This window comes from Gobio gobio (genome assembly GCF_949357685.1).
Source record: "Gobio gobio genome assembly, chromosome: 15".
NCBI lineage: Eukaryota > Metazoa > Chordata > Actinopteri > Cypriniformes > Gobionidae > Gobio > Gobio gobio.
In genome coordinates this window covers 15,171,789-15,197,254 of record NC_137108.1, presented here as the reverse complement: position 1 = coordinate 15,197,254, position 25,466 = coordinate 15,171,789, and the positions used below count along the sequence as shown (strand labels likewise).

The 25,466-nt window shown below is 45.2% G+C and overlaps 1 protein-coding gene across 3 annotated transcripts in view; it reads right to left on the bottom strand.

The window, feature by feature from the left end:
• Positions 1-25,466, bottom strand: part of triob (trio Rho guanine nucleotide exchange factor b) — a 186,907-nt gene that overhangs the window by 149,402 nt on the left and 12,039 nt on the right. For all 3 annotated transcript variants that reach the window (XR_013818063.1, XM_079837439.1, XM_079837440.1), the window contains exon 2: positions 10,989-11,039. Coding sequence is in view for 2 of the 3 variants with exons in the window: in XM_079837439.1 (XP_079693565.1) it covers positions 10,989-11,039 (51 nt within the window). In the remaining variant the exon portion in view is untranslated. The remainder of the gene's footprint in view (positions 1-10,988; positions 11,040-25,466) is intronic.

Here is a 25,466-nt window from a genome sequence, read left to right as displayed (position 1 = left end):
TCCACGCACACTGCTCATGCAGACATCACACGTAAGGCTATGCAGAGTTGTAGAGAGACATTCACAGAGTGCCACAAACAAACAACTACCTTTTACAGTTCCTCATGAACCAAAGCAACTAGCTTATGCTGCGTCTCTCATCTCATGACGCTTTGCAAACTGTGTGCGTTCATGTGTTTCGAAGGAGGCGTGGCTTTGCAGAGGGAGGGTGGGATCTTATGTTTTCAAAACTAGCTTGCTATTGCTAGCCTCTCCAAAATTGCCTACCCTACCTTTAATTGACAAGTCTATCGCTGCGTCCCAATTCGCATACTATCCGTACTAAATAGTATTCTAAAAAATAATTAGTATGTCCCAAATCGTAGTATGTTGAAAAGAGTATTCCAAAGATTCCCGGATGGTCTACTATTTCCGGTCATAATTCGAAGTGCAGATCCATGCGCACTCTAACGGCTGATATTGCCCACAACCCATTGCGAGATGGGCGAGGATTCGATCAGAACTACAAACTCGGATAAAAAGTGTTAAAAACTACAAACATTACGGTTACGCGAGTCTGACGGTTAAGTAGAGAGGATTAGATAAAGGGGTTTGAGTGAGCAATTATCAGTATTTAACCTGACAAAAAGATATTTATTCAATGTTAGCCACATTAAATTTCACCTCAGCAGCATTGAGAACTTTTGTAATGATAAGTTTGGCCATTAACGTTGCAAACACATGAGGGGAGTCTCTGCATTAGGGACCCACGAATGGCAGATCAACGTGCTACTGCATTTCTCTCCGATACGGTAGGAAACTGAATGTGGAGGATTTGAACTGTGATGATGATTGACAGGGCAGTTTAAACGGTGACGGGACGCACGTAACCAAGAAACAGAGTCCATTAAAGATGACGAAGTAGTGTGTCCCAAAGCTTGCATACTCTTCTGCTACACACTCAAAAGTATGTACTTTTTCTTCACAAAAAGAATACATACTTTTAGGACGTAATATAAATAGGCGAATTGGGACGCAGCATATATTCTTGAAGAATCAAATAACCTGTGTATTCCTTATGTAGCAATGTCTAAATAACTTGCATTAAAAAAATCAGCAACTGCAAACTTTACATTTGAAGTATGACTTTTTGTCAAATAAAACGTGAAAGGCTTTTAATTTAAACTAATGCCAACCACAGAACAACAATGAATTTTGACATCATGATTGAATAACAGTAGTATAGGCTCCTAATTTGATAACTCCCACCCCAACTTCCTGGTACAATTCCTGGACAAGAAGTGCCTTAACACAGGAGAGAAAACCGTACTTGTCAAACCTTTTCAGTCTTTAAAACCTACAATCAACCTATGTTATATTTTGTAAAGAAACAATAGCTTGAAATTGTTTTGCTTAACTGAAAACAAGATGCATTGGGAAGAGGAAATCATATAGGCAAATTACTCTAACGGCCTCTTCACCACACCACAGCCTACCGTACAGGCATCTGAGGTCTGAGCCAATGAAAATATAGAACCCAGCAAGGACACTTATAGCTCAGGGAATTGAAGACCAGTCCATGCTCACTAGTTACTCACAGTAGACTGAGCATATAGAATAATCTGGCAGATGTAAAAACTGCTACATCAGTGTGGGATGAAGATGCTATTTATTGCTATAAAGGCAATTGCATATGCTATATAAAGAGCATGAATAAAACATTATTTTAAAGCACAACAAAACCAGTATTTCACACAAAAGAAATTCCAAATCCAATCCCATCAGAAACTCTGAAATAGACTGGGAGCATACATTCTATTATGAAATAGGACATCATCATTGGTAATCAACAGTGAACTGTATTTGACATTAAATAAGAGCATATGAGTGACACAAATCCAAATGCAATTCCTAGGTATGACGCTGTATTACGCAGTAACACAACAAACTGCACAGTCACAGCAGGTATCACAGAAACATCACTTACAAATCCCTGCAGAGAGGATCTGCAAGGCCATTATTCCTTATCCGAAGCATCCAGCAAATATTCTCCAGTCATAAATACACTCAGCAGCTGTAGTAAGGCCAGGCTGGATGAAACCAGGGCTATAATTTCTCTGCTCCCTTCCCTTTCACTGCCATTTTCCCTTCTCATCTCCTACAGTCAATACAAGGGGCCCTGCACGCAGCTCTGTGACAGAACCCATTATGATCTCATGGTTTGCCATTGGGCGAGAGCTATTCTCACTGGGATCTGATTGGTTAGTGAGATGGTTGGGGGCAGGGCTGATCAGATGGTGGTGATCTGAGCACCAGAGACATGGACCCAGCTGACTTGCATGGATGCTTTCGAGGAAGAGGCAGCAGTGTCATGTGCTTTTAGGTCTTGTGAGAATGCTTCACTGGCAGAATGAATGAATGAATAAATGAATGACTGGCAGAATGAATGAATGAATGAATGAATGAATGAATGAATGAATGAATGAATGAATGAATGAATGAATGAATGAATGAATGAATGAATGAATGAATGAATGAATGAACGAACGAACGAACGAACGAACGAACGAATGAATGAATAAATGAATGAATGAATGAATGAATGAATGAATGAATCATTCATTCTGGGAAGAAAGCAGAAACAAATATTGAAATGAATCTCAAATATTGGTATTTAACATGATTCCAGATCCTGAAAAAAAACATTCTGCAATTGTATCACATTTAATTGGATCATGTACAGTTATCGTAATTTTACTGCTAAACATCTAATAAACTGATACATACATAAAAAAAGCTATTACCTATTTAATTGATAGCTATTACGTTGACATGAAACATCTCAATACACTGAACTTATTCAGGGAGTAAGATAAGCAGGCTTGATATTCCATTCTAAGTACAATTCCAAACAAACTCCTTGGAGGACAATTATATTGCCTGTTTACGTTGAGTAAACACGCTAGAATTAGCCCACACTGCGCTAACTGCTGGGTGCTATGTAAACAGCAGACAAGGTAATTTACATAATGCAATTTCATGCATAAACTGTCCAGTTTCAGTCAATATCTCTAGTATTTTCTATCTGCCTTAAGGAATATTCTGGAATAGGGGTTATTACTGGCACTAACACTTATTGATAAAAGTGGGTATATACTGACCATCAGACAATAATATTTTGATTAAATTATTAGATACTGGAAAGTGTAATTCAAAGTGTAAAATTATCAGGTCAGACGTGACCGAAGACCACACAAGGGTTAAACAGCATCTGAAAACTATGCTACCTATTGGCTATACACAAGCCCTATTTTAGAGGCAACCTGGAAAATAGTCCACTTGGACTAGGTCAGCTATTTATAAATGCTGTTGAGAAGAAGATGTCTCTAGCCGCTGTGGCCAAGTGTGCTGGTCAGTTTTTGTTCTTTACATTTCTGCTCTTTAGGCTACTGTATATCTAGCTAACAGTTAACAACAAAACCTGCACATTTTATCTTTAACTGAATAATTGCCTCGCATAAACAGCAAGTACCTTGCTTTTGGCACCTTAAGCCATTCAGAAATGTTCTAACCTTGGATAACCTCAAAAGTACCATTCAAATTGCTTTATGTCAAACTAAGTGAACTACAAAGGTCTTTTAAAACATCAACACATCATTGCATAAGGACTAAAACCTGCGTGAAAGCTGGTTTGGACAGAAGCCTGGCAGAATGTTTGGATGTGTATGTGTGTGTCCATCTATCTGAAAGAGGTGTTTTAAGGTTTTGGGTACTAAAGAATCCTTGGAGCCTTCAAGTTTACTCTACTGGCCAGCAGCTATGGTGGGACTGATTGGCGGTGATGAGCATGTCGAGGACTTTGCTAGACAGCATAAAGACCTCCCCTGGAGATGGCCATTGTCTGAGTGACTCCCTCCGGATCTGAGAACATACCAGATTCCGGCACATCTCGGCATGGGTCTAATACACTTCAATCTCCAATTAGAGAAAGAGCAATCTACTGCTGGGAACAGGGCAGAGCTCACTTTCCTACAATCAGCAAGCTAAAACTTTATTTGCAAGGTATTAGATTTAAAAATGTTTCCTCATTTGTTAGTATGAATTTACGTTATTAGTTAATGTAATTAGCAGAAACAAAATTCTTAAAGACTGCAACTACATTGATTTGGATATGTCCTGTGGTCATTACTGTAATTTTGAGGTCCAGTAGTCATTTGAGAGCTGATTATGAGAGACACAGCTTGAAATTAATAACAAGCTGGGGTCCCATATGAAATGTGCCGTAGGAGATGAACGTGAGAAACAAAAATGTTGTACACCCCCAGTTATTTTTAGACACACTTCCTGAACTGATTTAGATCAGTGCCACTCACAAAAATGTTCCATGTACCTTGGGCGTCAATGAGATAAACAGCATCGCTCATATAACCAGCATGGCGGATTCTACACAAACCTCAGTAATGTGGTTCTTGAAATATTAGATGTTTTGTATTTAGTTTTGGCTTATGTTCAGAAGTGACCCACAACATGGCAGGAAATTAATATGCAAAAAAATAAATAAAATCTATTTAATAAGGCACCAGAGCACAATAAAGGCAGAGAACCAGATATTATAACTGTGTCTGGCTGCGGAAGATATTATCTTGGGACGAGCAAATGTTCAACTACTATTAGACATAACTGGGTCAAGTATAGTTACTTCCTAAACGTGTCCTAGAACCTCCTGACTGTCTGAATTAAAAAAAAAAAAATATATATATATATATATTTCCTAATATAAAGATCTGATTTCCTAGAAAGTGTTCAATCTTTTGACTTAACACATAAACACGATTTTCAGTATGGTAAAATAATCTAGTTCAATGATATCATCTTCAGCCTCAATTTAGTTGCATTGTTCTAATAGTTGAAAATGCACAATGCAAGTGTAAAAAAAACACATTTACATAAATCAATAGATTAAACCAGCCAAAAGACAGACGTGGAATCAGCTCAGTAGTGTTGAAAACGTCTAAGGTTACGTATGTAACCTCTGTTCCCTGAGAACAGGGAACGAGTGCTGCGTCTAGCTGACGCTATGGGGAACGCCCTCGGCGTGACTGGTGTCTGAAGCTACTATCGAATCACGGCAAAGTCTTTGACCGACGTCAGCCCATGACGTCATCATCGTGCAACCCGGAAGTATAAAAGGGCGCCGTGCCAACACATACACATCTTCTCGTCTGAAGGGACTGTATGGCAGATAGGCCCTGAAGCATGGCAGCGCGACGCAGCGCTCGTTCCCTGTTCTCAGGGAACAGAGGTTACATATGTAACCTTAGACGTTCCCTTTCGAAAGGGAACTCTCGCTGCGTCTAGCTGACGCTATGGGGAACGATATACCAACGCCGCCATGCTGAGGGGAGTGTCTGCCCATTGGCAGTGACAACTGTCAACACAAGTAATTCCATAGAAAAACCTGAGCGACTCCCCCTCAGGTCACACTGGGCTGACAGTGACAGCACTCCCTACGGTCATAGCCCAAGCTATGCAACTAAACGGAACCCTAACGCACTGTGTGGGGTTCCATCTAGACAACTTGAAGGCCCGGGACAACTACTTCCACAGAAGGGGTCCCTTTAAGGGAATGTGGCTAGGGGACCCGAAGGAACCCCAGCCAGTCACTACTCGGGAAACCAGTTCTCCCGAGTGCCACACCATGGAGGCCTGACCTGGTGCCCTAAGTGTTATGGACACTTCGGTTTAGCCAACCCTGTCTGTTCACCAACAGAGCCTCTGGATGGTGCCCAGGGGGCATCCAAACTAAGGGACTGAAAAACTGGCAGTCCTACTTAGCCCGGAACTCAGAGACGGGTTATCCTAGAGAGCAATACTCAGCGTAGCGCTTTACAACCCTTGCTAGCGAGGGGAGTCTGCCTGCTCAAATCAAGGATCTACCAGGTGCTTGTGTTTCAAAGCAGTAGGGAGGCCGAAAGGGCCTAAGGACTGATCTAACAGGGAGGCCTCATGAGAGGCCTACGACCGTCTGACCAGGCTCAGGCGGCTGAGTGCTCATAGATGACCCTCATTGAGGGGAGCAGCTGAACCTGCCTGGCGGGTAACCTCCAGCTGTAGGCCCAACTACCACAAATTCACAGAGAACTGGTAATCAAGAAGTGCCTAGCTCAGGAACTTCGCCTTCAAGGAGGCCCTGTGGGCCTACTACCTGATAGCGGGTTTTCCAGGGAGGCCTATAGAGGCCTACTACCTAACATCAAGCCATGCTGGCAACCCGAGCATCCTGGCTCGAGAATCCATCCTCAAGGAGGCCTAGTGAGGCCTACTACCTGACAGCAATAATGCCAATTTTCAGAGCATTCAAGCTCACTTCCAGGGAGGCCTAGGGAGGCCTACCACCTGCCAGCGAAGCATGGTCCTGCTGAGGTTACGTCTTGTTTTCTCAAGGAGGCCTAATGGAGGCCTACTACTTGACAGTCAAGCTACGCAGGCTAGCCGAGCATCCTGATTAAGGAACTCGCCCTCAAGGGAGGCCTATTGAGGCCTACTACCTGATAACCAGCCTTTAGGGAGGCCTGGAGAGGCCTGCTACCTGTTTGCAATTCGTGCTAACTGTTTCTTCAAATGACTGGGTCCCAGGAACGCCTTAGGGAGGCCTGATGAGGCCTACTACCTTGTTCGAGTGACCACAACCTGGGAGCTCACCCTCAGGGAGGCCTATTGAGGCCTACTACCTGATAACCAGCCTTTAGGGAGGCCTGGAGAGGCCTGCTACCTGTTTGCACCTCGTGCTAACTGTTTCTTCAAGTGACTGGGTCCCAGGAACGCCTTAGGGAGGCCTGATGAGGCCTACTACCTGCCTCTGGGGAAGCCCAGTGCGGGCCTGTTCGAGTGACCACAACCTGGGAGCTCACCCTCAGGGAGGCCTAGTAAGGCCTTACAAGTAACAGCAGGCCTTCAGGGAGGCCTGATGAGGCCTACAACCTGATAGCCGGCAGGCTAGCTGTCCCGATGCGCACATCGGTACATACCTCCAGTGAGGCCTGGTCGAGGCCTTCCAACTGATAATGCGCCTTGTTCAAGAGGCCTACTGAGGCCTACAATTGACAGCCGACCTTCAGGAGAGCGTAATTGCCCCTATTTAACCTGATAGCCAGCTAGGCCAGCAGTACCTAGATGCCTCAGCATCGGCACCTGCCTTAATGGAGGCCTGATAAGGCCTACCACTGCCACCGTCAGGCGACTGAAACTCGGAGCAATCCTCCAGCGAGGCCTAACTCTAGAGGCCTGCTAACTGGGAACAAACATATGCAAAATGTGGGAGTAATATTAGACCCTACGGCTCGTCTCCATGGAGGCCTGCTGAGGCCTACCACATGATTTAGCTACCCATTGCTATGGGGGCCCGTTCCAGGGAGGCTTGTAAAGCCTACAAGCTGTACGAGTTTGCAAATAGACGAGAACTGCCAGACAAACAAGCTGGCTGCTACTTAAACCAACGACTCTCAATGAGAGGAGGCTAACATATGCAGGGATGGAACAACAGGCTCAGATCCACGTAGTGAACAGCCAAAGGTGACGGTGCCTCAGCAACGCGCCTCCGTCATTCAAATCCCAACTGACGCCACAGCGCTCAGTCGTAACAGAGACAAACTACTCCAACCTGCAGTGGCTTAGGGAACCAAAGACACATAGTAACCCTAAGCGGTGGACAAACACTCCATTCTACCAGAAAGGTGTGCTACCGCCTAGTAATCCGCAAACATTTCAAAGAAAAGAGCGGCGGCCTAAACACTACTCTCAATATGAGAGGAGGCCCTCATTACATAATGTGACATACCATGCGCGGTGGCCTGCCTCTCGCCATCTTGACCGCCAAGGGAAAGCCAACACACGCTACCTACCCAGCCCAGCTCCTGGTGTTGTAGTAAGCCATCCTACAGGGGGAACTTCAGTTAACTCCTCCTTCCTAATGGTTTCGTAAACCCACAGTCTATACAGGGAACAACGGTCTGTAAGCAATACATATTTTTAGTGTTATCACACAAAATAGACCAATCTCACCTGCGGCGTGTAGAGCGAAGACTCACCACACGGTTCTCATATGACCGCGGTGTTCTACCGCCCTTGCATGCCTGAAAGGGGCGCTCTCACAGATCAAGCCAAGGCGGGCCGCCCCAGGCCTGATGTAAGAAGCGCCTGGAGAAACACTCTGGATGAAAAAGCTATGAGGGATCCTTCTTCCTACGGGAGACCCGCCCCTCTTGCGACCCTTATGAGGGGGCGCAAGAAAGGCCATACTGCTACTCTGGCCCTGTCTCCAGCCCTCGGGCCGTGACGGGCCAGGCCCTCCCGCCTGCCTTGGCGCGGATCCGGATCTCAGCGGTACGCAGGTTAAACACTGCCAAACGCGCCTTCGCCTATACACACTTTAATTGAAAAGTTTGTAAGGCAAAAAACCTGGCGCATCGTGGAGAAAGATCCTTCCTTTCTCCACGATATCCGCCGAGTTTGACCACAGATGTCTCTCCGAGGCCACCATCGCCGCCCACGATCAGCCGATCGCGGCAGCTGTTTTGTTTGGTGGCGCGGAGAGCTAGACCTGTGGTGCTGCGCAGTTCGACTACCGCATCAGGGGTTAAAAACCTACCCCTGATCGAGATCCCCCAGCAGATCTGCCTGGTACGCCTGAAACACCACCATGGTGTGAAAAGCAGCACCAGCCTGACCTGCTGCCGTGTATGCCCCTGCCATTAAAGCACAGCGTGATTTAGAGAGGCAGAGTTTGAGCTCTCAGTGTTGATGCCCACGAAATGCGAGAAAAGTTCGCAAACTTTCCTCGCCAGTCGGTAGCCTCAACACATATCCATATTCCCCTATCCCCTCAACATCAGCGAAGTTAAAACGCTGATGTCGATGAATATTGGGTTGAATATGGATTCTTCCATGCCCTCTTGATCTCTGTAAGAAGATCAGGAAGGAATGGAAGGCTCATCTGAGCTGATGGTTTATGGCCAAGGAGAAATCGATCGTGCAATCCATCACGAGCGATCTCTCCTCTAACACGGCAACATGGCAGCCGCAGCCTGCCTGCAGCACGTTCCATAACATTCATCAGCTCAGCATACACGGTCAGGGTGGCTGAGAGGATTCATACCACTCTCACCAGCCATCCCTAAGAGCACTTGCTGTTTAGTCTCGTTAGCCGCCAGATCGTCGCGACGATCGGCGAGCTGCATCTGAGAACCCATGATGCATGCCAGCGCTCAGCCTCAGCGTGAGTGGGACAGCATCATACAGTCCCAGATGCCAAACTCTCTTCCCTCAAGAAAAAAGCCAGACTAGAGTGGAGCGATCTCAGATTGAAAACCGCTCACACTCACACACAAACAACTTCAAATGAACTTGACTGTGCATGCTCTTGATCCCAGGCAGTAAATACACACTCGTGTGTATTAATAATTGAATTTGTTTTACCTTAACTCGTATAGCAGTTCAAACAGACAGTCCCTGAAGACGAGAAAGATGTGTATGTGTTGGCACGGCGCCCTTTTATACTTCCGGGTCGCACGATGATGACGTCATGGGCTGACGTCGGTCAAAGACTTTGCCGTGATTCGATAGTAGCTTCAGACACCAGTCACGCCGAGGGCGTTCCCCATAGCGTCAGCTAGACGCAGCGAGAGTTCCCTTTCGAAAGGGAACACTTAAACTCTTACATGCCATGCTTCCTTATGATATTGGAAGATATCGGAAGCATGTCATTAGCTTTCACTGTTACACTGGTGATACTCACCGACGAAACTTACCAATTCACAAAATTAACGGAATGCATAGCTGATATAAAAAAATTAAAATAATTGGATGACTTGTAATTTCCTACTACTTAATTCTGAAAAAACAAAAAACAAACAGAGATTCTAATTATTGGACCAAAAACCTCCACATGTAATAACCTAGAATACTTGATGGATGTTCTGTCAAGTCTTTGTCATCAGTTATTTGAATTACAACATATGCTGAATTACGACAGATGCTCTCAATGACAAATGCAGAACAGGTAGTTCATGCGTTCATGACCTCAAGGTTAGATTATTGTAATGCTCTACTGGGTGGTTGCCCTGCACGCTTAATAAAAAACTCCTAATTTCTAGAATATCAAAATCGACTGCAGGTGGTAGATCCTTATATAGCACCTAAACTCTGGAACAGTCTTCTAAGCGTTGTCTGGGAAGCAGACACACTCAGTGAGTTTAAATCTACACTAAAACACATCTCTTTAACCTATCAATTTCTAAAATTCAAATCATGTAAAATAATTTTTAGGCTGCACAAATTAGGTCTGCCTGAACCGGGAACACTTCCCATAACACCTGATGTACTCGTTACATCATAAGAAGAATGACATCTACGCTAATATTAGTCTATCAGAAATGAATCAATCAAAAACTTACTTAAGCTGGACTAGAGCTACTGTACAGCCAAAACAATCTTTGTTGCATTCATTTCCTATTATCACTGTAAAGCTGCTTTGAAACTATCTGTATTGTAAAAAGTGTTATGTAGGCTAAATGAAGGTGACTTGACTTGACTTGACTTTACCAAGACGATATTTCGTATTCTTGCAGGTGAACCTTAATTGATTTCAAGACTTACTTAAACTAAACAAACCAAAATTGAAACCAAACAAGATGTGCAACAACCTCATATAAATTACATGATATAAATTATATAAATTTCCATTTAAAATAATGACATATAATATTAATTACATTCAAAATCATAACCAATGCTAATAGATAAAAGGAGACTCATGGTTTGAACACTTCAAAAACCTTATAGCTTATCAAACTTGAATAAATGAAACAGCTCCGACACAAACCAACACAATATAAGCTCCCATAAAATGTATGGCACAATAACAGAAAAAAGACTAAAGGTTAATATCCAAGTAATCCAACATATAGCAATAGCTCTCAACCAAATAAATTCCAGCAATAACAGTGTTTTACCTGTGTGACTGGGTAACTCAAGCTTGGGTTCACATTTTGGAAGAGAGCATTCTGAAAATACAGAGACACACAGAAAGAGAAAAGGGTTAGATAAAGTACACCCTCAGTCTTTTCGTAGACACTTTAAAGTTTTAGACTTTGAAGACTAATTAACATCATTAAAAATACAGTATGGTCTAACAGAATTACAGTTTTTCTCAGTCGCTTTGGTACATTTCTCGAATCATCCTCGACATTTGCAAAACAGTAAGTGCATTTCTCAAAATAATTCGTACAAATAGCAAAACACCATGGATTACCTGCAAAAGCCACTCTCTTGTTCAAAATCCTTAGTTCATCTCTCAAAAGTAAATATCTGTGTCAATGAACATGTTAGTGCCATCAGAATGACAAGTCCTTGTGTGCGGATAAGACATGTTAGTCATGTTGTCAAAATAACAGTGTACTCTGGAGGGATGTTCTGATGTAAACTATGGCTAAAGTTTTGATGACAATTATTGTAAATTGTAGGTTACACCTTAGTGTATGTGGGAGTTTGATTGCAAGAGACTCTTCACATTTATACTTTTAATGTTTGTACTGTAATTTGTTGACAGACCATATCATTGCAATACAGAAAGGAAAAGACAGTACTGCATAGCACAAAGAAAAAAAAAAGTATAGAAATGTGAACGTCTAATGGAAATGTATAGAAATATGCTTGACATATTATGACAACTTGTTCAACCATTTTGCATGTAAAGACTTATGCTATGAACTAATGCCTAAATGTTGTGGGGGGTGAGACTATTCAACAGAGACCCATTATAATACATTTTGATCAACATGACATAAGCAATTGATAATGTAGGAAACAGCAGAGAATTGTACATAATCATTTGCATGGATGTACAAAAGCATTTGCAACTTGTTCAAAGAAATTTGAAACTTTTTTATGTGCACAATTAAATATGAAGATTGAACAGGTAGTTTTGAGAATTTCAATTCTGATCTGAGAAATGTACCAAAGCGACTGAGAAAAACTGTAAAGAACCATTCACATTACATAAGTGTGACAGAGGAAGAGGAATGGTCAGAAGTTAAAAAACCACAAAGAATAGCTAAATTAAATTTTCAAAGTTTGCTTTAAATCTATTTTGATTGGAATAATCTGACTGAAACTATCTTAAGTATGAAGTAATTTCTGTTATGCAGTATATTGTCACGTACCCATCATATTTGAATATATTGGATGAAACATTAAACAATTTATAAAGATGGAAATCATATGACTTATTTTTCTTTAATCACAATATCAGATTGAAGTAAAAATAAGGGTGAATTTGAAAAATAAATTAAATTTGAGCAGATTTGGCATGTCCTCAAAGTAATAACTTCTAAAATAAGCAACATGTCCTCCAACCAATACGCCTATATAGGTCGTTTGTCACGTCCCTGAACTACAACCCATAGGAGCATTTACTAAAGTTGCGCCCCTATCGACAACAGGACAATTTCATTTTAATTCATGAAATACGACCCATAGGAGCGTTTACTAAAGGTGTGCCCCTATCAACAACAAGACACTTTCATTTTAATGCTTTGTTTCCTTTTATTTGCGTCATATTTAGGGTTTTGCGTAGCTCAATTGATAGAGCATTGCAAAATACAACATCATGTAATCATGTGATCATGCAATCGTGGGTTCGGTCCCAGGAGCTCATAAAGTGTATATGCACTATAAATCACTGGGTTCAGGGGTGGGGTGGGTGTAGCTGTTAAATAAAAAAAATAGCTAAATGGAAATAGGAAAAATGGTGATAAAAAGTCCACACATTGCATTTAAATTAACACGCAGTTTGATTGGTAATGAAAGTCATACGTCATCATGACGACAGACGAAATTATTTTTACGCCAGCTAGAGGGCATACCAGACACAAGGTGCTTGAAAAACGACCTAGAGTCCTTCTTCTTTTTTTTGGAGGACAGTCTGAAAATAAGAAAACTAGAAATTCATTAAGAAATATTCCATATTTCAATTCCATATAATTTTTGTTGGGGAAAATACAGCGCAAACGTGTGAACGTATTAGAAATTTGATAATTATGTGATGTTTTCTACTAGTTTGTCTCACATTAAAAACATTCCACACCCTGTCTTCCAATCTGTGATTATTATCAAGTAACTGATTTGATAATATGATTATTATCAAATATTATCAGGAAAAAAAACCTCAAGCTGACACATTCAGGCTAACTCTCTATCCCTCATTGAGCAATGGCAGACTTCAGCTCTGTATTTCCATCCTGTTAATCTCTGTATTTATATCCTGTTGTTTTATTGACCTATTGTAATCAAGTTGATAATTGTGTTTACTTAAACACCTTAAAATGTCAAGTTAAGCATTCACACATGAATGAGGTTTAACCATTGCATGTGTTTGCCCAAATGTGTGTGCTTCAGTTTGTGGCTGGCATGGTCTCTTGCCTATTGAGTATCCCGCTGAGACCAAGTGATATGATCTGATTGTAAAGAGCTGACCCCCTAAGCCAAAATCCTCCCTTATTACACACTGAGGTCTGAGGATCACTGATAAGACCTCACTCAATCGCTGCCCTTCCTCAATGACACTTCATCAGATCTCTTGGCCTTTACCCTAACCTCAATATTACATGGCAAATGTCAGTGCTGATCTGGGAGCACCTGCTGTAAAATGTACAAGTTCTTGATCAGATAAGGGTTATGTGGCAATAGTCTGCATTTATACAGACCCTAATAATCTGATTGTAATTGGACTAGTAGCACAGTCGGAATAGAGAAGTCACATGTAACCATGTAATTCGGAATGAATAGGCCAAATCCGATTAATCCTCATTTGGATTGTATTGTTTAAACTTTTTTCTAATCTATTCAACAGGACTTGTAAACACGGTTCGGATTGAAAACTGAAGCTGAAAAGTATTACACATGGTCCAGTGACGTGGAAATGGCGTAATGACATTGTCATTATGTTGTCGTTTAATGTCGTTATTGTTGAAAAAAGTGTCATAAATGACTGTCGTAACTCATATCATTCTAAAATTCTCCTTCCACTCGTCTGTAAAAGGGTTCAACTAAAAAAAAAAAGAAAATTCTTTTATCATTTGCTCACCCCAATGTCGTTCCAATCCCGTAAAACTTTTGTTTATCTTTGGAACTCAAATGAAGATCATTTGATGAAATCTGAAAGCTTTCTGTCCCTCCATAGACAGCTACGTAACTACCACTTTGATGCTTCAAAAAGTTCATAAAAAGATTGCAAAATTAGTCCATATGAATTTTGCGATTTAGTCAAAAATGTCTTTATATTTTACAATCACTTTATATGATGATGTGGAGTGCAAAAAGTGAGGAGACAAGAGACGGAGATGCGTCGAGTCAGCTTTATTCTCCACTTTTAATTCAACTCAGAACTCAACAGCGAGTGAGATCAAAACATCACCACAAACATTTCAACCGGAACCACATATCACCTCCTTCTCCCTTAAAGGTACAGTCCCTTAGTTAATGTCTCTAACAGTCCTCTTTGTGGGTCACCACACAGGCCACCCCAGAATTCACCTATAAAAACAGGGCCAGATCGAACACTATTCACTAGTGCAAAACAAAACAGTCCAGCTCCTAACAGTCCCTACAAGAGTCAACGTATAGGGGGGCGGACCTGGCGGCCATACCGGCTGCGCTTAACAGGAGGGGGGCAAAGGGAAAAAGGCGGGGCAGGGGCAGCGCCAGGGGCCGGGGTCGAGGCTGCCGCAGGGGGACGCCCTCGCCGTGGGGGCTGGGCCAGCTGAAGCGGTTCACCTATATCCACATGAGCAGGCTTGAGCCGGTCTATAGCCACCCGCTCAGGCCTGCCCCCCATATCCACAAGGAAGTTCTTAGACCCTCCGACCAGTACACGGAAAGGCCCATCGTAGGGGGGCCGCAGCGGGGTACGATGGCCATCGTGGCGGATGAAAACATACTTGGCCGACGGTAAATCCTTGGGCACGTAGGACTGGGGGAGGCCATGGTGAGATGTCGGAATGGGAACAAAAGCGTCTGCAGTATCCCGGAACACGGCACGATGGGAGGCAACCGACCAAGGGGCCGTGGCCTCTGGAAGAAACTCCCCAGGGACGCGCAGAGGCTGGCCGTACACCAGCTCAGCTGATGAGGCTTGAAGATCCTCCTTGGGGGCAGAGCGAAGGCCAAGCATAACCCATGGGAGGCGGTCAGCCCAGTAAGGCTGGCCTTGAGCGCGGCCTTCATGTCACGATGAAACCGCTCGCAAAGTCCGTTACTCTGTGGGTTATAGGCTGTGGTACGGTGGACTTTCACCCCCAGGACCTCGGCAACTGCCGTCCAAAGCTCCGATGTAAACTGCGGACCTCGGTCCGAGGAGAGGTCGGACGGTGTGCCGAAACGGGCCACGCAAGCCGTAATAAATGCCCGGGCCACTTCGGCTGATGTAGTGGAGGACAGGGGAACCACTTCTGGCCACCTAGTGGTCCTGTCCACCATGGTGAGGAGGTAGGTATAACCACGGGAGGGGGGAAGTGGGCCCACCAGGTCCACATTCACATGATCGAACCGTCTCTCTGGTACTTTGAAGGGTGCCAAAGGGGCCTTGGTATGACGCGTCACCTTTGCGCGCTGGCACGCCACACAGGCAGCCGCCCAGGCCCTAACGTCCCTTCGCAGGCCTGGCCAGACGAACTTGGCCCCCACCAACTTGGTAGAGGCCTTCACCCCCGGGTGGGAAAGGCCGTGGATAGCGTCGAAAACCTTGTGCCTCCAGCCAGCAGGTACCATGGGGCGTGGTTGGCCGGTGGAGACGTCGCAGAGGAGTGTAGTGTTGGCCGTGTCAAACACCACCTCTTCTATGAGCAGCGCTGTGGGGGCCGTCCTGTAGGCTTGCACCTCAGAGTCCGTGGTCTGGTCCTCAGCCATGGCTGCGTAGTCGAGGCCTAAATGGACGCACCCTGTGACCGCCCGGGACAGGCAGTCGGTGACGAAATTGTCTTTGCCGGCCACGTGCTGAATGTCAGTGGTGTACTCCGAGATGGCAGAGAGCTGTCGCTGCTGTCGACCAGACCATGCCTCCGAAGACTTGGCCATGGCAAACGTCAGCGGCTTGTGGTCAACGAAAGCTGTGAACCGCCGGCCCTCCAACAAGAAACGGAAATGACGGGTGGCAAGGAACAGACCTAGGAGCTCCCTGTCGAAGGTGCTGTATTTCTTCTCATTGTCACGGAGTTGCCTGCTAAAAAAGGCCAGCGGCTGCCAGGCTCCGCCCACCCACTGTTCACACACAGCCCCCACGGCATAATCAGAGGCGTCCGTAGTAAGAGCAACTGGGGCGGTCGGAGACGGGTGCGCCAGCAGAGCAGCGTTGGCCACCAGCGGTAATTCAGGAAAAAATCTCCCAATGCTCTACGTGAAACTTCGGTCTTCCGACCTTTTACCATCGTGTCAATTCTCAATTGATTTTGATTAATATGCGCGAGGGAGGGGCAAGCTCTCTGCTCGTTCTCTCAGCAACAGAAGCGCAACAGTCAGTCTCATCACTCACCGATCAAATAAGGCTTTAGTGGGATAAAAATTCGCTTTGGCAGCCGCCAAAAAACGCAATATGTGGCGGCCGGTGTTGATTCTGTGGCGCACCACCGCGATTTAGTCTATGTGTGGGAAACACTGGAGAGACAGATGCACACGCGTCTAAATCTCAGCCAGGTGGTTGCTGAATAAAACTCCCACAAATACCACGGTACGTCTGCATTACTTAATCCTATGACCAGTGTTCGTAACAGCTACCGTAGGCATACAAATAGCCTATAAGTTTGCTATTTGCAGCTCCCTAAACACAATGGCAAGCAGTTTTATAGACGAGGCATTCAGCATTTGCGCTTTCCACTTGGACACACAAACTTGCTTAGCTATAGTTGCAAGCACATATAGAGCAACATGTTTCCACTTTCAAAGTGTATGGCAATATTTCAACTTAGTCAAACAGTTAAAAGATGCTTTGAAAGTTTAAAACTTATCGTTGTCTTGGAGAGCAGATTCCAGCACTGCTAGTGGGGGAACGGCAGCATCTCCAGCAGCAGAGAGCTGCCTGTGGACGCCTGTCTGTAAATAATGCCGGGGAAAAAATATCGGCGAACGCAGCAGCCTTATACGCAAATATACGCAAATATAGGCCCGATATATTGGCCGGCCGATATATCGGTTTAACACTAATTAGTATGCTTTATTAGTTTGGTGTTTACAAAGTTTGGTCTTTTAATACCACTTTCTTAACCCATGTTAAGCATTTTTCACAAGGTCACGCTGAGGGAGTTTTATTTACTGTTGGTTACTAGGTTACCAATATCACGGTCATCCGCTCAAACAACTTCATGGAAACTAGGGCTGCTCGATTATGGAAAAAATCATAATCACGATTATTTTGGTCAATATTGAAATCACGATTATGTAACACGATTATTTCACATGACTTTGGGAATGTGTTGTATTTATTAAAAATACACCTTTCAACAATTCAATTGAAATTGTAACATTTGTTGTACTTTTTGAAATATTAAAATAAATAATATAACATATATTCGAATCAAAGTATAAAAGTATTCACGTAAAAATGATAACCACAAATAAATAAGATCAACAATATGGTTCGGCTATGCTTTTCATGTACGTCTAACATTAGTTTTCAGGTACAGAAATGTATCAGATGTAAAATAACATTGCATATTTGAGTGCATAAATTAAAGATTAATCCTATTAAACTTACAAAAGCTATTCAATCAAGAGCAGTGAGTGATGTCCTTGTCTTTTGTTGTTTGACATTAAACAGACAGCAGTAAAGGCTACTGCCCCTTTAAGACCTCGCGTCTTCTTTATCGACTGTATAAAGTTCACTTAAGGCATATACAGACTATGTCTGCTAAGATACTCATCAAGTTGGACATGTTGGCATACGTTTTGTGTGAGTTTGTCCGTTTAAGAGCAAGACTTGAAAGAGAACTCAATATTTGCGCGCTGAGAGACGTGTGCGCGCTCTCGGATGAACGCACAGAGACACATTTTCTCACAGCGCGCGCGGCTTCTCATTCTAAACCTAAACCCTAAAGCACTAAACCCGGGTGATGACGGTGAAAACGACTGGTCATATTCGAAAATATGGCAGCACTCGCAATCTCGCATGCATTGAACAAAGTTTACAAAGAGAGAATTATTTGAAAAATATGAAGGAAAAAAAGGACGTTTACACGGCTCCCCTGCTCTCGTCAGTTTTTGTTTCTTTATTAGATTGTCATAGGTCACTCTGTTTAATTTTCAAGTGGTTAAACAAATTCGTGGTGTTCCCTTGCGTTGCAGCCACTACCATGTAGCAAATCTTAGCATGTTTCTGCTCGTCGTCTGATTCCTCGAAGCCAAACTGTTCCCAGACAACGGAGTTGGTTTTGCCTTTTTTTCTCACCAAACGCTGCTGTAACTGCCCTCCTTCTGCCATCTTTACTCGCGCCGAGTTTTTAAATTCCAGCGGATGATATGCGCACGAGATTCACGACCTGAGAGAGATTTGTGGTTTCGGGAGGGGCGGATGTGCGCGTGCGCGTTTCATTCAGAACGCAAGGCAAAATAATCGTTTTTTCTCGATTGTACTATTTTGGTGATCGTTGGGAGGCAAAATCGAAATCGAAATCGAAAGTCGATTAATTGCACAGCCCTAATGGAAACTAACCTAATTCGCATTTGTTGGTTTTTTCTTTTTTTGCGAACTTTGAAAATAGTTGCTTCACGTTTGATGGAAACCTAGCTATTGATTAGTTTTACAATCTCTCATTTGATGATACAATCTATCATCAAAGTGTCAGTTGAGTAGGCTGTCAATTGAGGGATAGAAAGCTCTTACGTTTCATCAAAAAGATCTTCATTTGTGTTCCAAATGTCAACGAAAGTCTTACGGGTTTGGAACAACATGAGGATGAGTAATTAATGACAGATTTTTCATTTTTGGCTGAACTATCCCTAAGTGGTAATAAGTGGTGCAGGACAGTGTCTCACAAGTCCCTGCTTCAGACTTTCATCCACAGATGCCTTGTTTAAGGCACGAGAAAGGGCCTTGTGACATATAAACGTGCACAACAACCCATTCACATTATTTAGTGTTTGTGTAAATACTACATTCGGATTCAACAAGTTCATGGCAGGGCCCAGTGGTTTTTCTCAGACATTTCTTTAAAAAAAATTATTACAAAATTGAGAATCCTGTCAATCTTTACTACTCACCAATATGACATTATTTATTCTTTCTTTCTTAAAATGTACTGATAACCACTATAGAGGTGATACAAAATCCAATGAGTTCATCGTAAGTGGCCTGTCAATAAAACCTGGCCAATATTCACATAAAGACAGTGTGTGGGGTCATGCACTCAAAGACAAACCACCAACAAACATAACACTTAAATACTCTAATAACTAAAGAACAAAAAATGCAACACAAAACACCCTAATGTACATTACTAATAATAAAAAAAATTAAAATGATTAATACAAAATATAAACATTTGTGACCATGTGTCACACAGTTTACTAGATTAGTAAAAGTACATACAATGCCGTGTTAAACCATTTTTTTTTTACTATGTATGGTAAAGAAACTTACAGTGTAAAAAGCTATATTAAAATAAAACCACTTAAAGTGATAGTTTCACACACAAATGAAAATTACCCCATGATTTACTCACTCTAAAGCCATCCTAGACGTATTTTCTTCTTTCAGACGAATTATAATGGCAGTGAATGACAGCCCAAAATTTGAAGCCCAAAAAAGTGTATCCATTATAAAAGTAATCCACACGGTTCAGGGGGGTTAATAAAGTCAGTCATAGCGTAAGCATTTTGAACTGCGAGTGTCGCTACACTTTCTTCGAAAGTTGAATATGGAAGGCTGTCTGCTGGAAGCTAGATATTTTACTTTACAACATGTTAAATATGGATATTTTTCTTTAAAAAAAACATCAATTCGCTTCAGAAGGCTTTTATTAACCCCCCGGTGTCACAAGCATGCCAGGCTCCACCCTCTCCCAGACACAACGATCTCAGTCACCAGAACACTGATTACACGCACCTGCACTTCATTATCACTACAATCACCACCTGCACTTTAACCCCGCGCATTCACTCTATATTGTAACAGAAGACCGGACCAACACCGCACAGCACCAGGATGAGCACCCCGGATCCCTTCAAGGAGTTCGTCAACGCTTTCGGCGAGCTCTTCCCTCCAACACACCTGCACCCTCACCAGCGAGCACTTCCGGAAACAACACCACCGCTTCTTTGCCCTCCGAGTGCGCCAGTGCCCTTCTCTGGTTCGGCGGAGGATTGCAACGGATTCCAGCTTCAATGTTCGCTGGTCCTGGAGATGCAGCCGCACCTGTACCCACACGATCGCGCCAAGGTGGCGTTCATCACTTCGCAGCTATCTGGTAAAGCACTCCGTTGGGTGGAATCCCTGTGGTCCATCGACAGTCCCGTGATCCAGACCCTCTCCGGTTTGATCGCACACTTCAAGGAATTATTTGGAAAACCGTCTTGGGATTCATCGATCGGTGAGCAACTCTACCACTTGAAACAAGGTTCATTGTAAATGAGTATGCCCTCCAGTTTCGCACCCTCGCTGCTGCCAGTGGTTGGAACGAGCAATCCCTGATAACGACCTACCGACAGGGTCTGGATCCTCAGGTGTGGCTGCATCTCGCTGCATACGAGGATACCATCGGGCTTGAACGATTCATCCAACTCTCCATCCACTTTGCCACTCGTATGCAGTCGTGTATCGAAGAACACCAGGGCCAGCCGTCATTATCTCCTTTGCTCCGCCGACCAGATGGTGTCAGCCCTCCAGAACCAGCCCACGAAGCTATGCAATTGGAGAATTCCTGACTGACAGCAGCTGAGCGGCAGAGGCGGCTGACCCAGAATCTCTGTCTGTACTGTGGCCTTCCTGGGCATTACATCTCCGAATGCCCAGTCCGTCCTCCACGTCCTATGGTGAGTGCTATCATTCAAGATTCAAGATTCAAGAGTTTTATTTGTCACATACACAGTTATATACACAATATACAACTGGCAGTGAAATGTAAACAGGTCCGCTCCATGGACAGTGCAAATAACAGTTACAAGAAATTAAATAGAAATAGAATAAAATTAGAATAAAAAGTATTAACATAAGTAGAATTATAAATAAATCAAGTAAAAGATAAAAATAGGAAATAAGATAAAAATAAAAATATAAAAAAAATATGTGGATATGATAAGTGAGATAAACTGTAGACTTAAAAATAAGTGGTTAACATAAAATATATAATATGTATATATAAAGAAGTATAATGTGCAAGGTTTATTACAGGTTGTTACGCAGTTGTTACGCATTCCTTCCCTCAATAAGATGAAACCACTCACCACTACTGTAAACCTTACTGCTGCCGGTATCTCCCTTCCAGTTACTGCCCTCCTCGACTCTGGGTCAGCCGGCAACTTCATCTCGGGCACCCTCTGCCGTCAGCTCAAGCTCTGTACAACTGCGACTCCGACCATCTACCAGATCCAACCGATAACCGGGAAACCCCTCAGTCGGAGGCAGGTCAGTCGCTCCGTGGGCCCTATCGGAGTGCAAGTGGGAATCCTCCATATGGAGCGTCTACATCTGCTGGTTCTGGAGGAATCCACCGCTGACATCATCTTAGGGCGCCCATGGTTAGAGCAGCATAACCCAGTCATCTCCTGGAAGACATGAGAGGTCCTGAAGTGGGGCGACAGCTGTTTCCCGGACTGTTTCCCATCTCCACCGGTACGTCCCTCTCCTCGTCCCCAAGATCTCCCTGTCTACGCCACGTCCATCGAGAGTCCAGTAGAGAGACCTTCGGGGGATGTTCCCTCCTGCTACGCCCCCTTCAGCGACGTCTTCTGTCCCCAACGGGCTTCTAAGCTGCCTCCCCATCGGCCATGGGACTGTGCCATCGATCTGCTGCCCGGTGAACCAGTGCCCAGAGAAAAAATCTATCCCCTCTCACTCCCGGAGGAGAAGGCCATGGAGGACTACATCAAGGAGGCGCTGGAGCAAGGTTACATCCGTCCATCTACTTCCCCTGCTGCTTCGAGCTTTTTCTTCGTGGCAAAGAAGGACGGAGGCTTGCGGCCCTGCATAGACTACCGAGCACTCAACAACCTCATCGTCAAGTTCAGGTACCCCCTTCCTCTCGTCCCAGCTGCCCTGGAACATCTCCGTGGTGCCACTGTGTTCACTAAGTTGGACCTCCGCAGCGCGTACAACCTCATCCGAATACGTGAGGGGGACGAGTGGAAGACCGCCTTTGTCACACCCACCGGCCACTACGAATACCTGGTCATACCCTATGGACTCGCCAACGCCCCCTCCGTATTCCAGGATTTTATCCATGAGGTGCTCCGGGAGTGTCTCCACAAGTTCGTGCTGGTCTACATTGACGACATCCTGATCTACTCCTGGAGCCTGGCTGAACATCGCTACCACGTTGCGGCTCTCCCTCCAAGAGCCAAAAAATGCTCATTCCATCAGCCCTCGTGCAGTTTCTCGGCTACAACATCGACCGCAGTGGCATCCGGATGGACGAGGGGAAGGTGGAAGTCATCCGGTCCTGGCCAACCCCCACCACAGTCAAAGAACTCCAGAGATTCCTCGGCTTTGCCAACTTCTATTGTCGTTTCATCCCCCTCTACAGTTCCATCGCCAGTCCACTCACCAGTCTCCTCCGCAACAAGCCCAAGTCTCTGTCCTGGACATCATATGCCACAGAAGCCTTCCAGACCCTCAAGACCGCCTTCACTACTGCTCCCCTCCTCGTCCACCCTGATCCTGAACTGCCCTTTGTCGTGGAAGTGGACGCCTCCACCACCGCTGGCCAACCCCCACCACAGTCAAAGAACTCCAGAGATTCCTCGGCTTTGCCAACTTCTATTGTCGTTTCATCCCCCTCTACAGTTCCATCGCCAGTCCACTCACCAGTCTCCTCCGCAACAAGCCCAAGTCTCTGTCCTGGACATCATCTGCCACAGAAGCCTTCCAGACCCTCAAAATCGCCTTCACTACTGCTCCCCTCCTCGTCCACCCTGATCCTGAACTGCCCTTTGTCGTGGAAGTGGACGCCTCCACCACCGGAGTGGGAGCGGTCCTTTCTCAGCAGCAGGGGAACCCCAGTCGTCTCCACCCATGTGCCTACTTCTCCCACAAGCTCATCCCGGCGGAGGTGAACTATGACATTGGGAACCGTGCTGGAGGAGTGGAGGCACTGGCTAGAGGCCGCTACAACACCCCTTCCTAGTACTCACCGACCACAAGAACCTGGGTTACCTCCGAGAGGCAAAGCTTCTAAACCCACGCCAAGCTAGGTGGGCTCTATTCTTCACACGGTTTCACTTCAACATCTCCTATCGTCCTATCGGCGCCAAGAACATCAAGGCGGACGCCCTTTCCCGTATCCACAGCCCCGAAGAGAATTCCGAGGAGACAGAGCCCATCATCCCAACCGAGCTATTCGTCGGTTCCATCACCTGGTCTGAAGAGACCCTGCCCTCTGCCAATGCCTCCACCAATGTGCCGCCAGGTTGTCCTCCAGGCTTGCAGTTCATCACTCATCCACTCCTCCCACACGTCACTGGGCACTGGTCACCCCAGGGTCAATGAAACCCTCTCACTGCTACGTCAACGCTTCTGGTGGCCCCAGATGTCATCAGATGTCAGAAGGTACATGCAGGGATGTAGGGAATGTGCCATGTCCAAGAGTCCACGTCATCTACCTGCTGGAAAACATCCTCTGCCCATTCCCAAACACCCTTGGTCACACCTAGGAGTGGATTTCATCACCGATCTCCCAGTCTCTGAGAACTGTACCTGTGTCCTCGTAGTGGTAGACCGTTTCTCCAAGTCCTGCCGCCTTCTCCCACTACGAGGATTACCCACTGCCCTGGAAACTGCTGAGTTAATGTTCAATAATATCTTCCGCTACTATGGTATCCCCGAAGACATTGTATCGGACAGGGGTCCCCAGTTCATATCCAAGGTATGGAGAGCCTTTTTCTCCCTCCTAGGTGTGACCGTCAGCCTCTCGTCTGGATACCATCCCCAAACGAACGGGCAAACGGAACGCAAGATCCAGGAGATTGGCCGTTTCCTCTGTACCTTCTGTCACGGCCACCAGGACTCCTGGAACCAGTTCCTAGGATGGGCAGAGTGCACACAGAACTCACTCCGTCAGCCGACCACTGGCCTTACCCCATTCCAGTGCGTACTCGGCTATCAACCTCCCCTCTTCCCGTGGTCAGGGGAGCCCTCCGATGTCCCTGCAGTCGATTACTGGTTCCGGAAGAGTGAGAGGGTCTGGAACTAGACTCATCATCAACTTCAGCGGGCACTTCGCAGACTCAGGATAACAGCTGACCTTCGCCGCTCGGAGGCTCCCACGTTCCAGGTTGGGCAGAAGGTCTGGCTGTCAACCCGGGACATCAGACTGCGTCTGCAGTGCAAGAAGTTGAGTCCCAGATTCGTTGGCCCCTTCACCATCCTGCAGCAGATCAACCCTGTCACGTACAAACTCCAACTCCCACCTCAGTACCGGATTCACCCCACTTTCCATGTGTCACTTCTGAAACCACATCACCCCTCTGTTTCTGTTTCCCCAGAGCCTGGCGTTACCCCGGAGCCCCCTCCTCCACTTCTCGTAGAAGACGGCGCAGCATACCAAGTCCAGGAGATCTTGGACTACCGGCGTCGTGGTGGTCAACTCCAGTATCTCATCAACTGGGAGGGGTACGGCCCAGAGGAGCGATCATGGGTACCCAGATACGACATCCTAGATCCGAACCTACTTGAGACCTTCCACTCTTCTCGTCCAGACAGACTGGCGCCTCGGGGTAGAGGTCGACCACCACGGCGTCAGGGTCCTCGGCCCTCAGGAGATGGCCGTGGAGGGGGGGTAATGTCACAAGCATGCCAGGCTCCACCCTCTCCCAGACACAACAATCTCAGTCACCAGAGTACTGATCACACGCACTTCATTATCACTGCAATCACCACCTGCACTTAAACCCCACGCATTCACTCAGTCACTGTCCGGTCTCGTTTGCACACGCTCACGCTTATGCTTGCTTCTACGGACTCACCTGTGTTTACCTACCTGTTCTCCCAGTCTCCTGAGTGTCTCCTCGTCCTGTCTCCTGGCTCCTTGTCTCCATCGCTCCATCGTCCTGCTCTCCTTGTCACCTGCAACCAGACGTACAGTATCACCATTGTCATTACCATCCCGCTGCATTACTCTTCTGTTACTCACCTCATCTGCTCACATCCTGGTTCTGTTAATAAACTCTGTTTACCCCTGTCATCAGTTCACCGTGTCACCTCTGTATTGTAACACCCGGAGCCGTGCGGATTA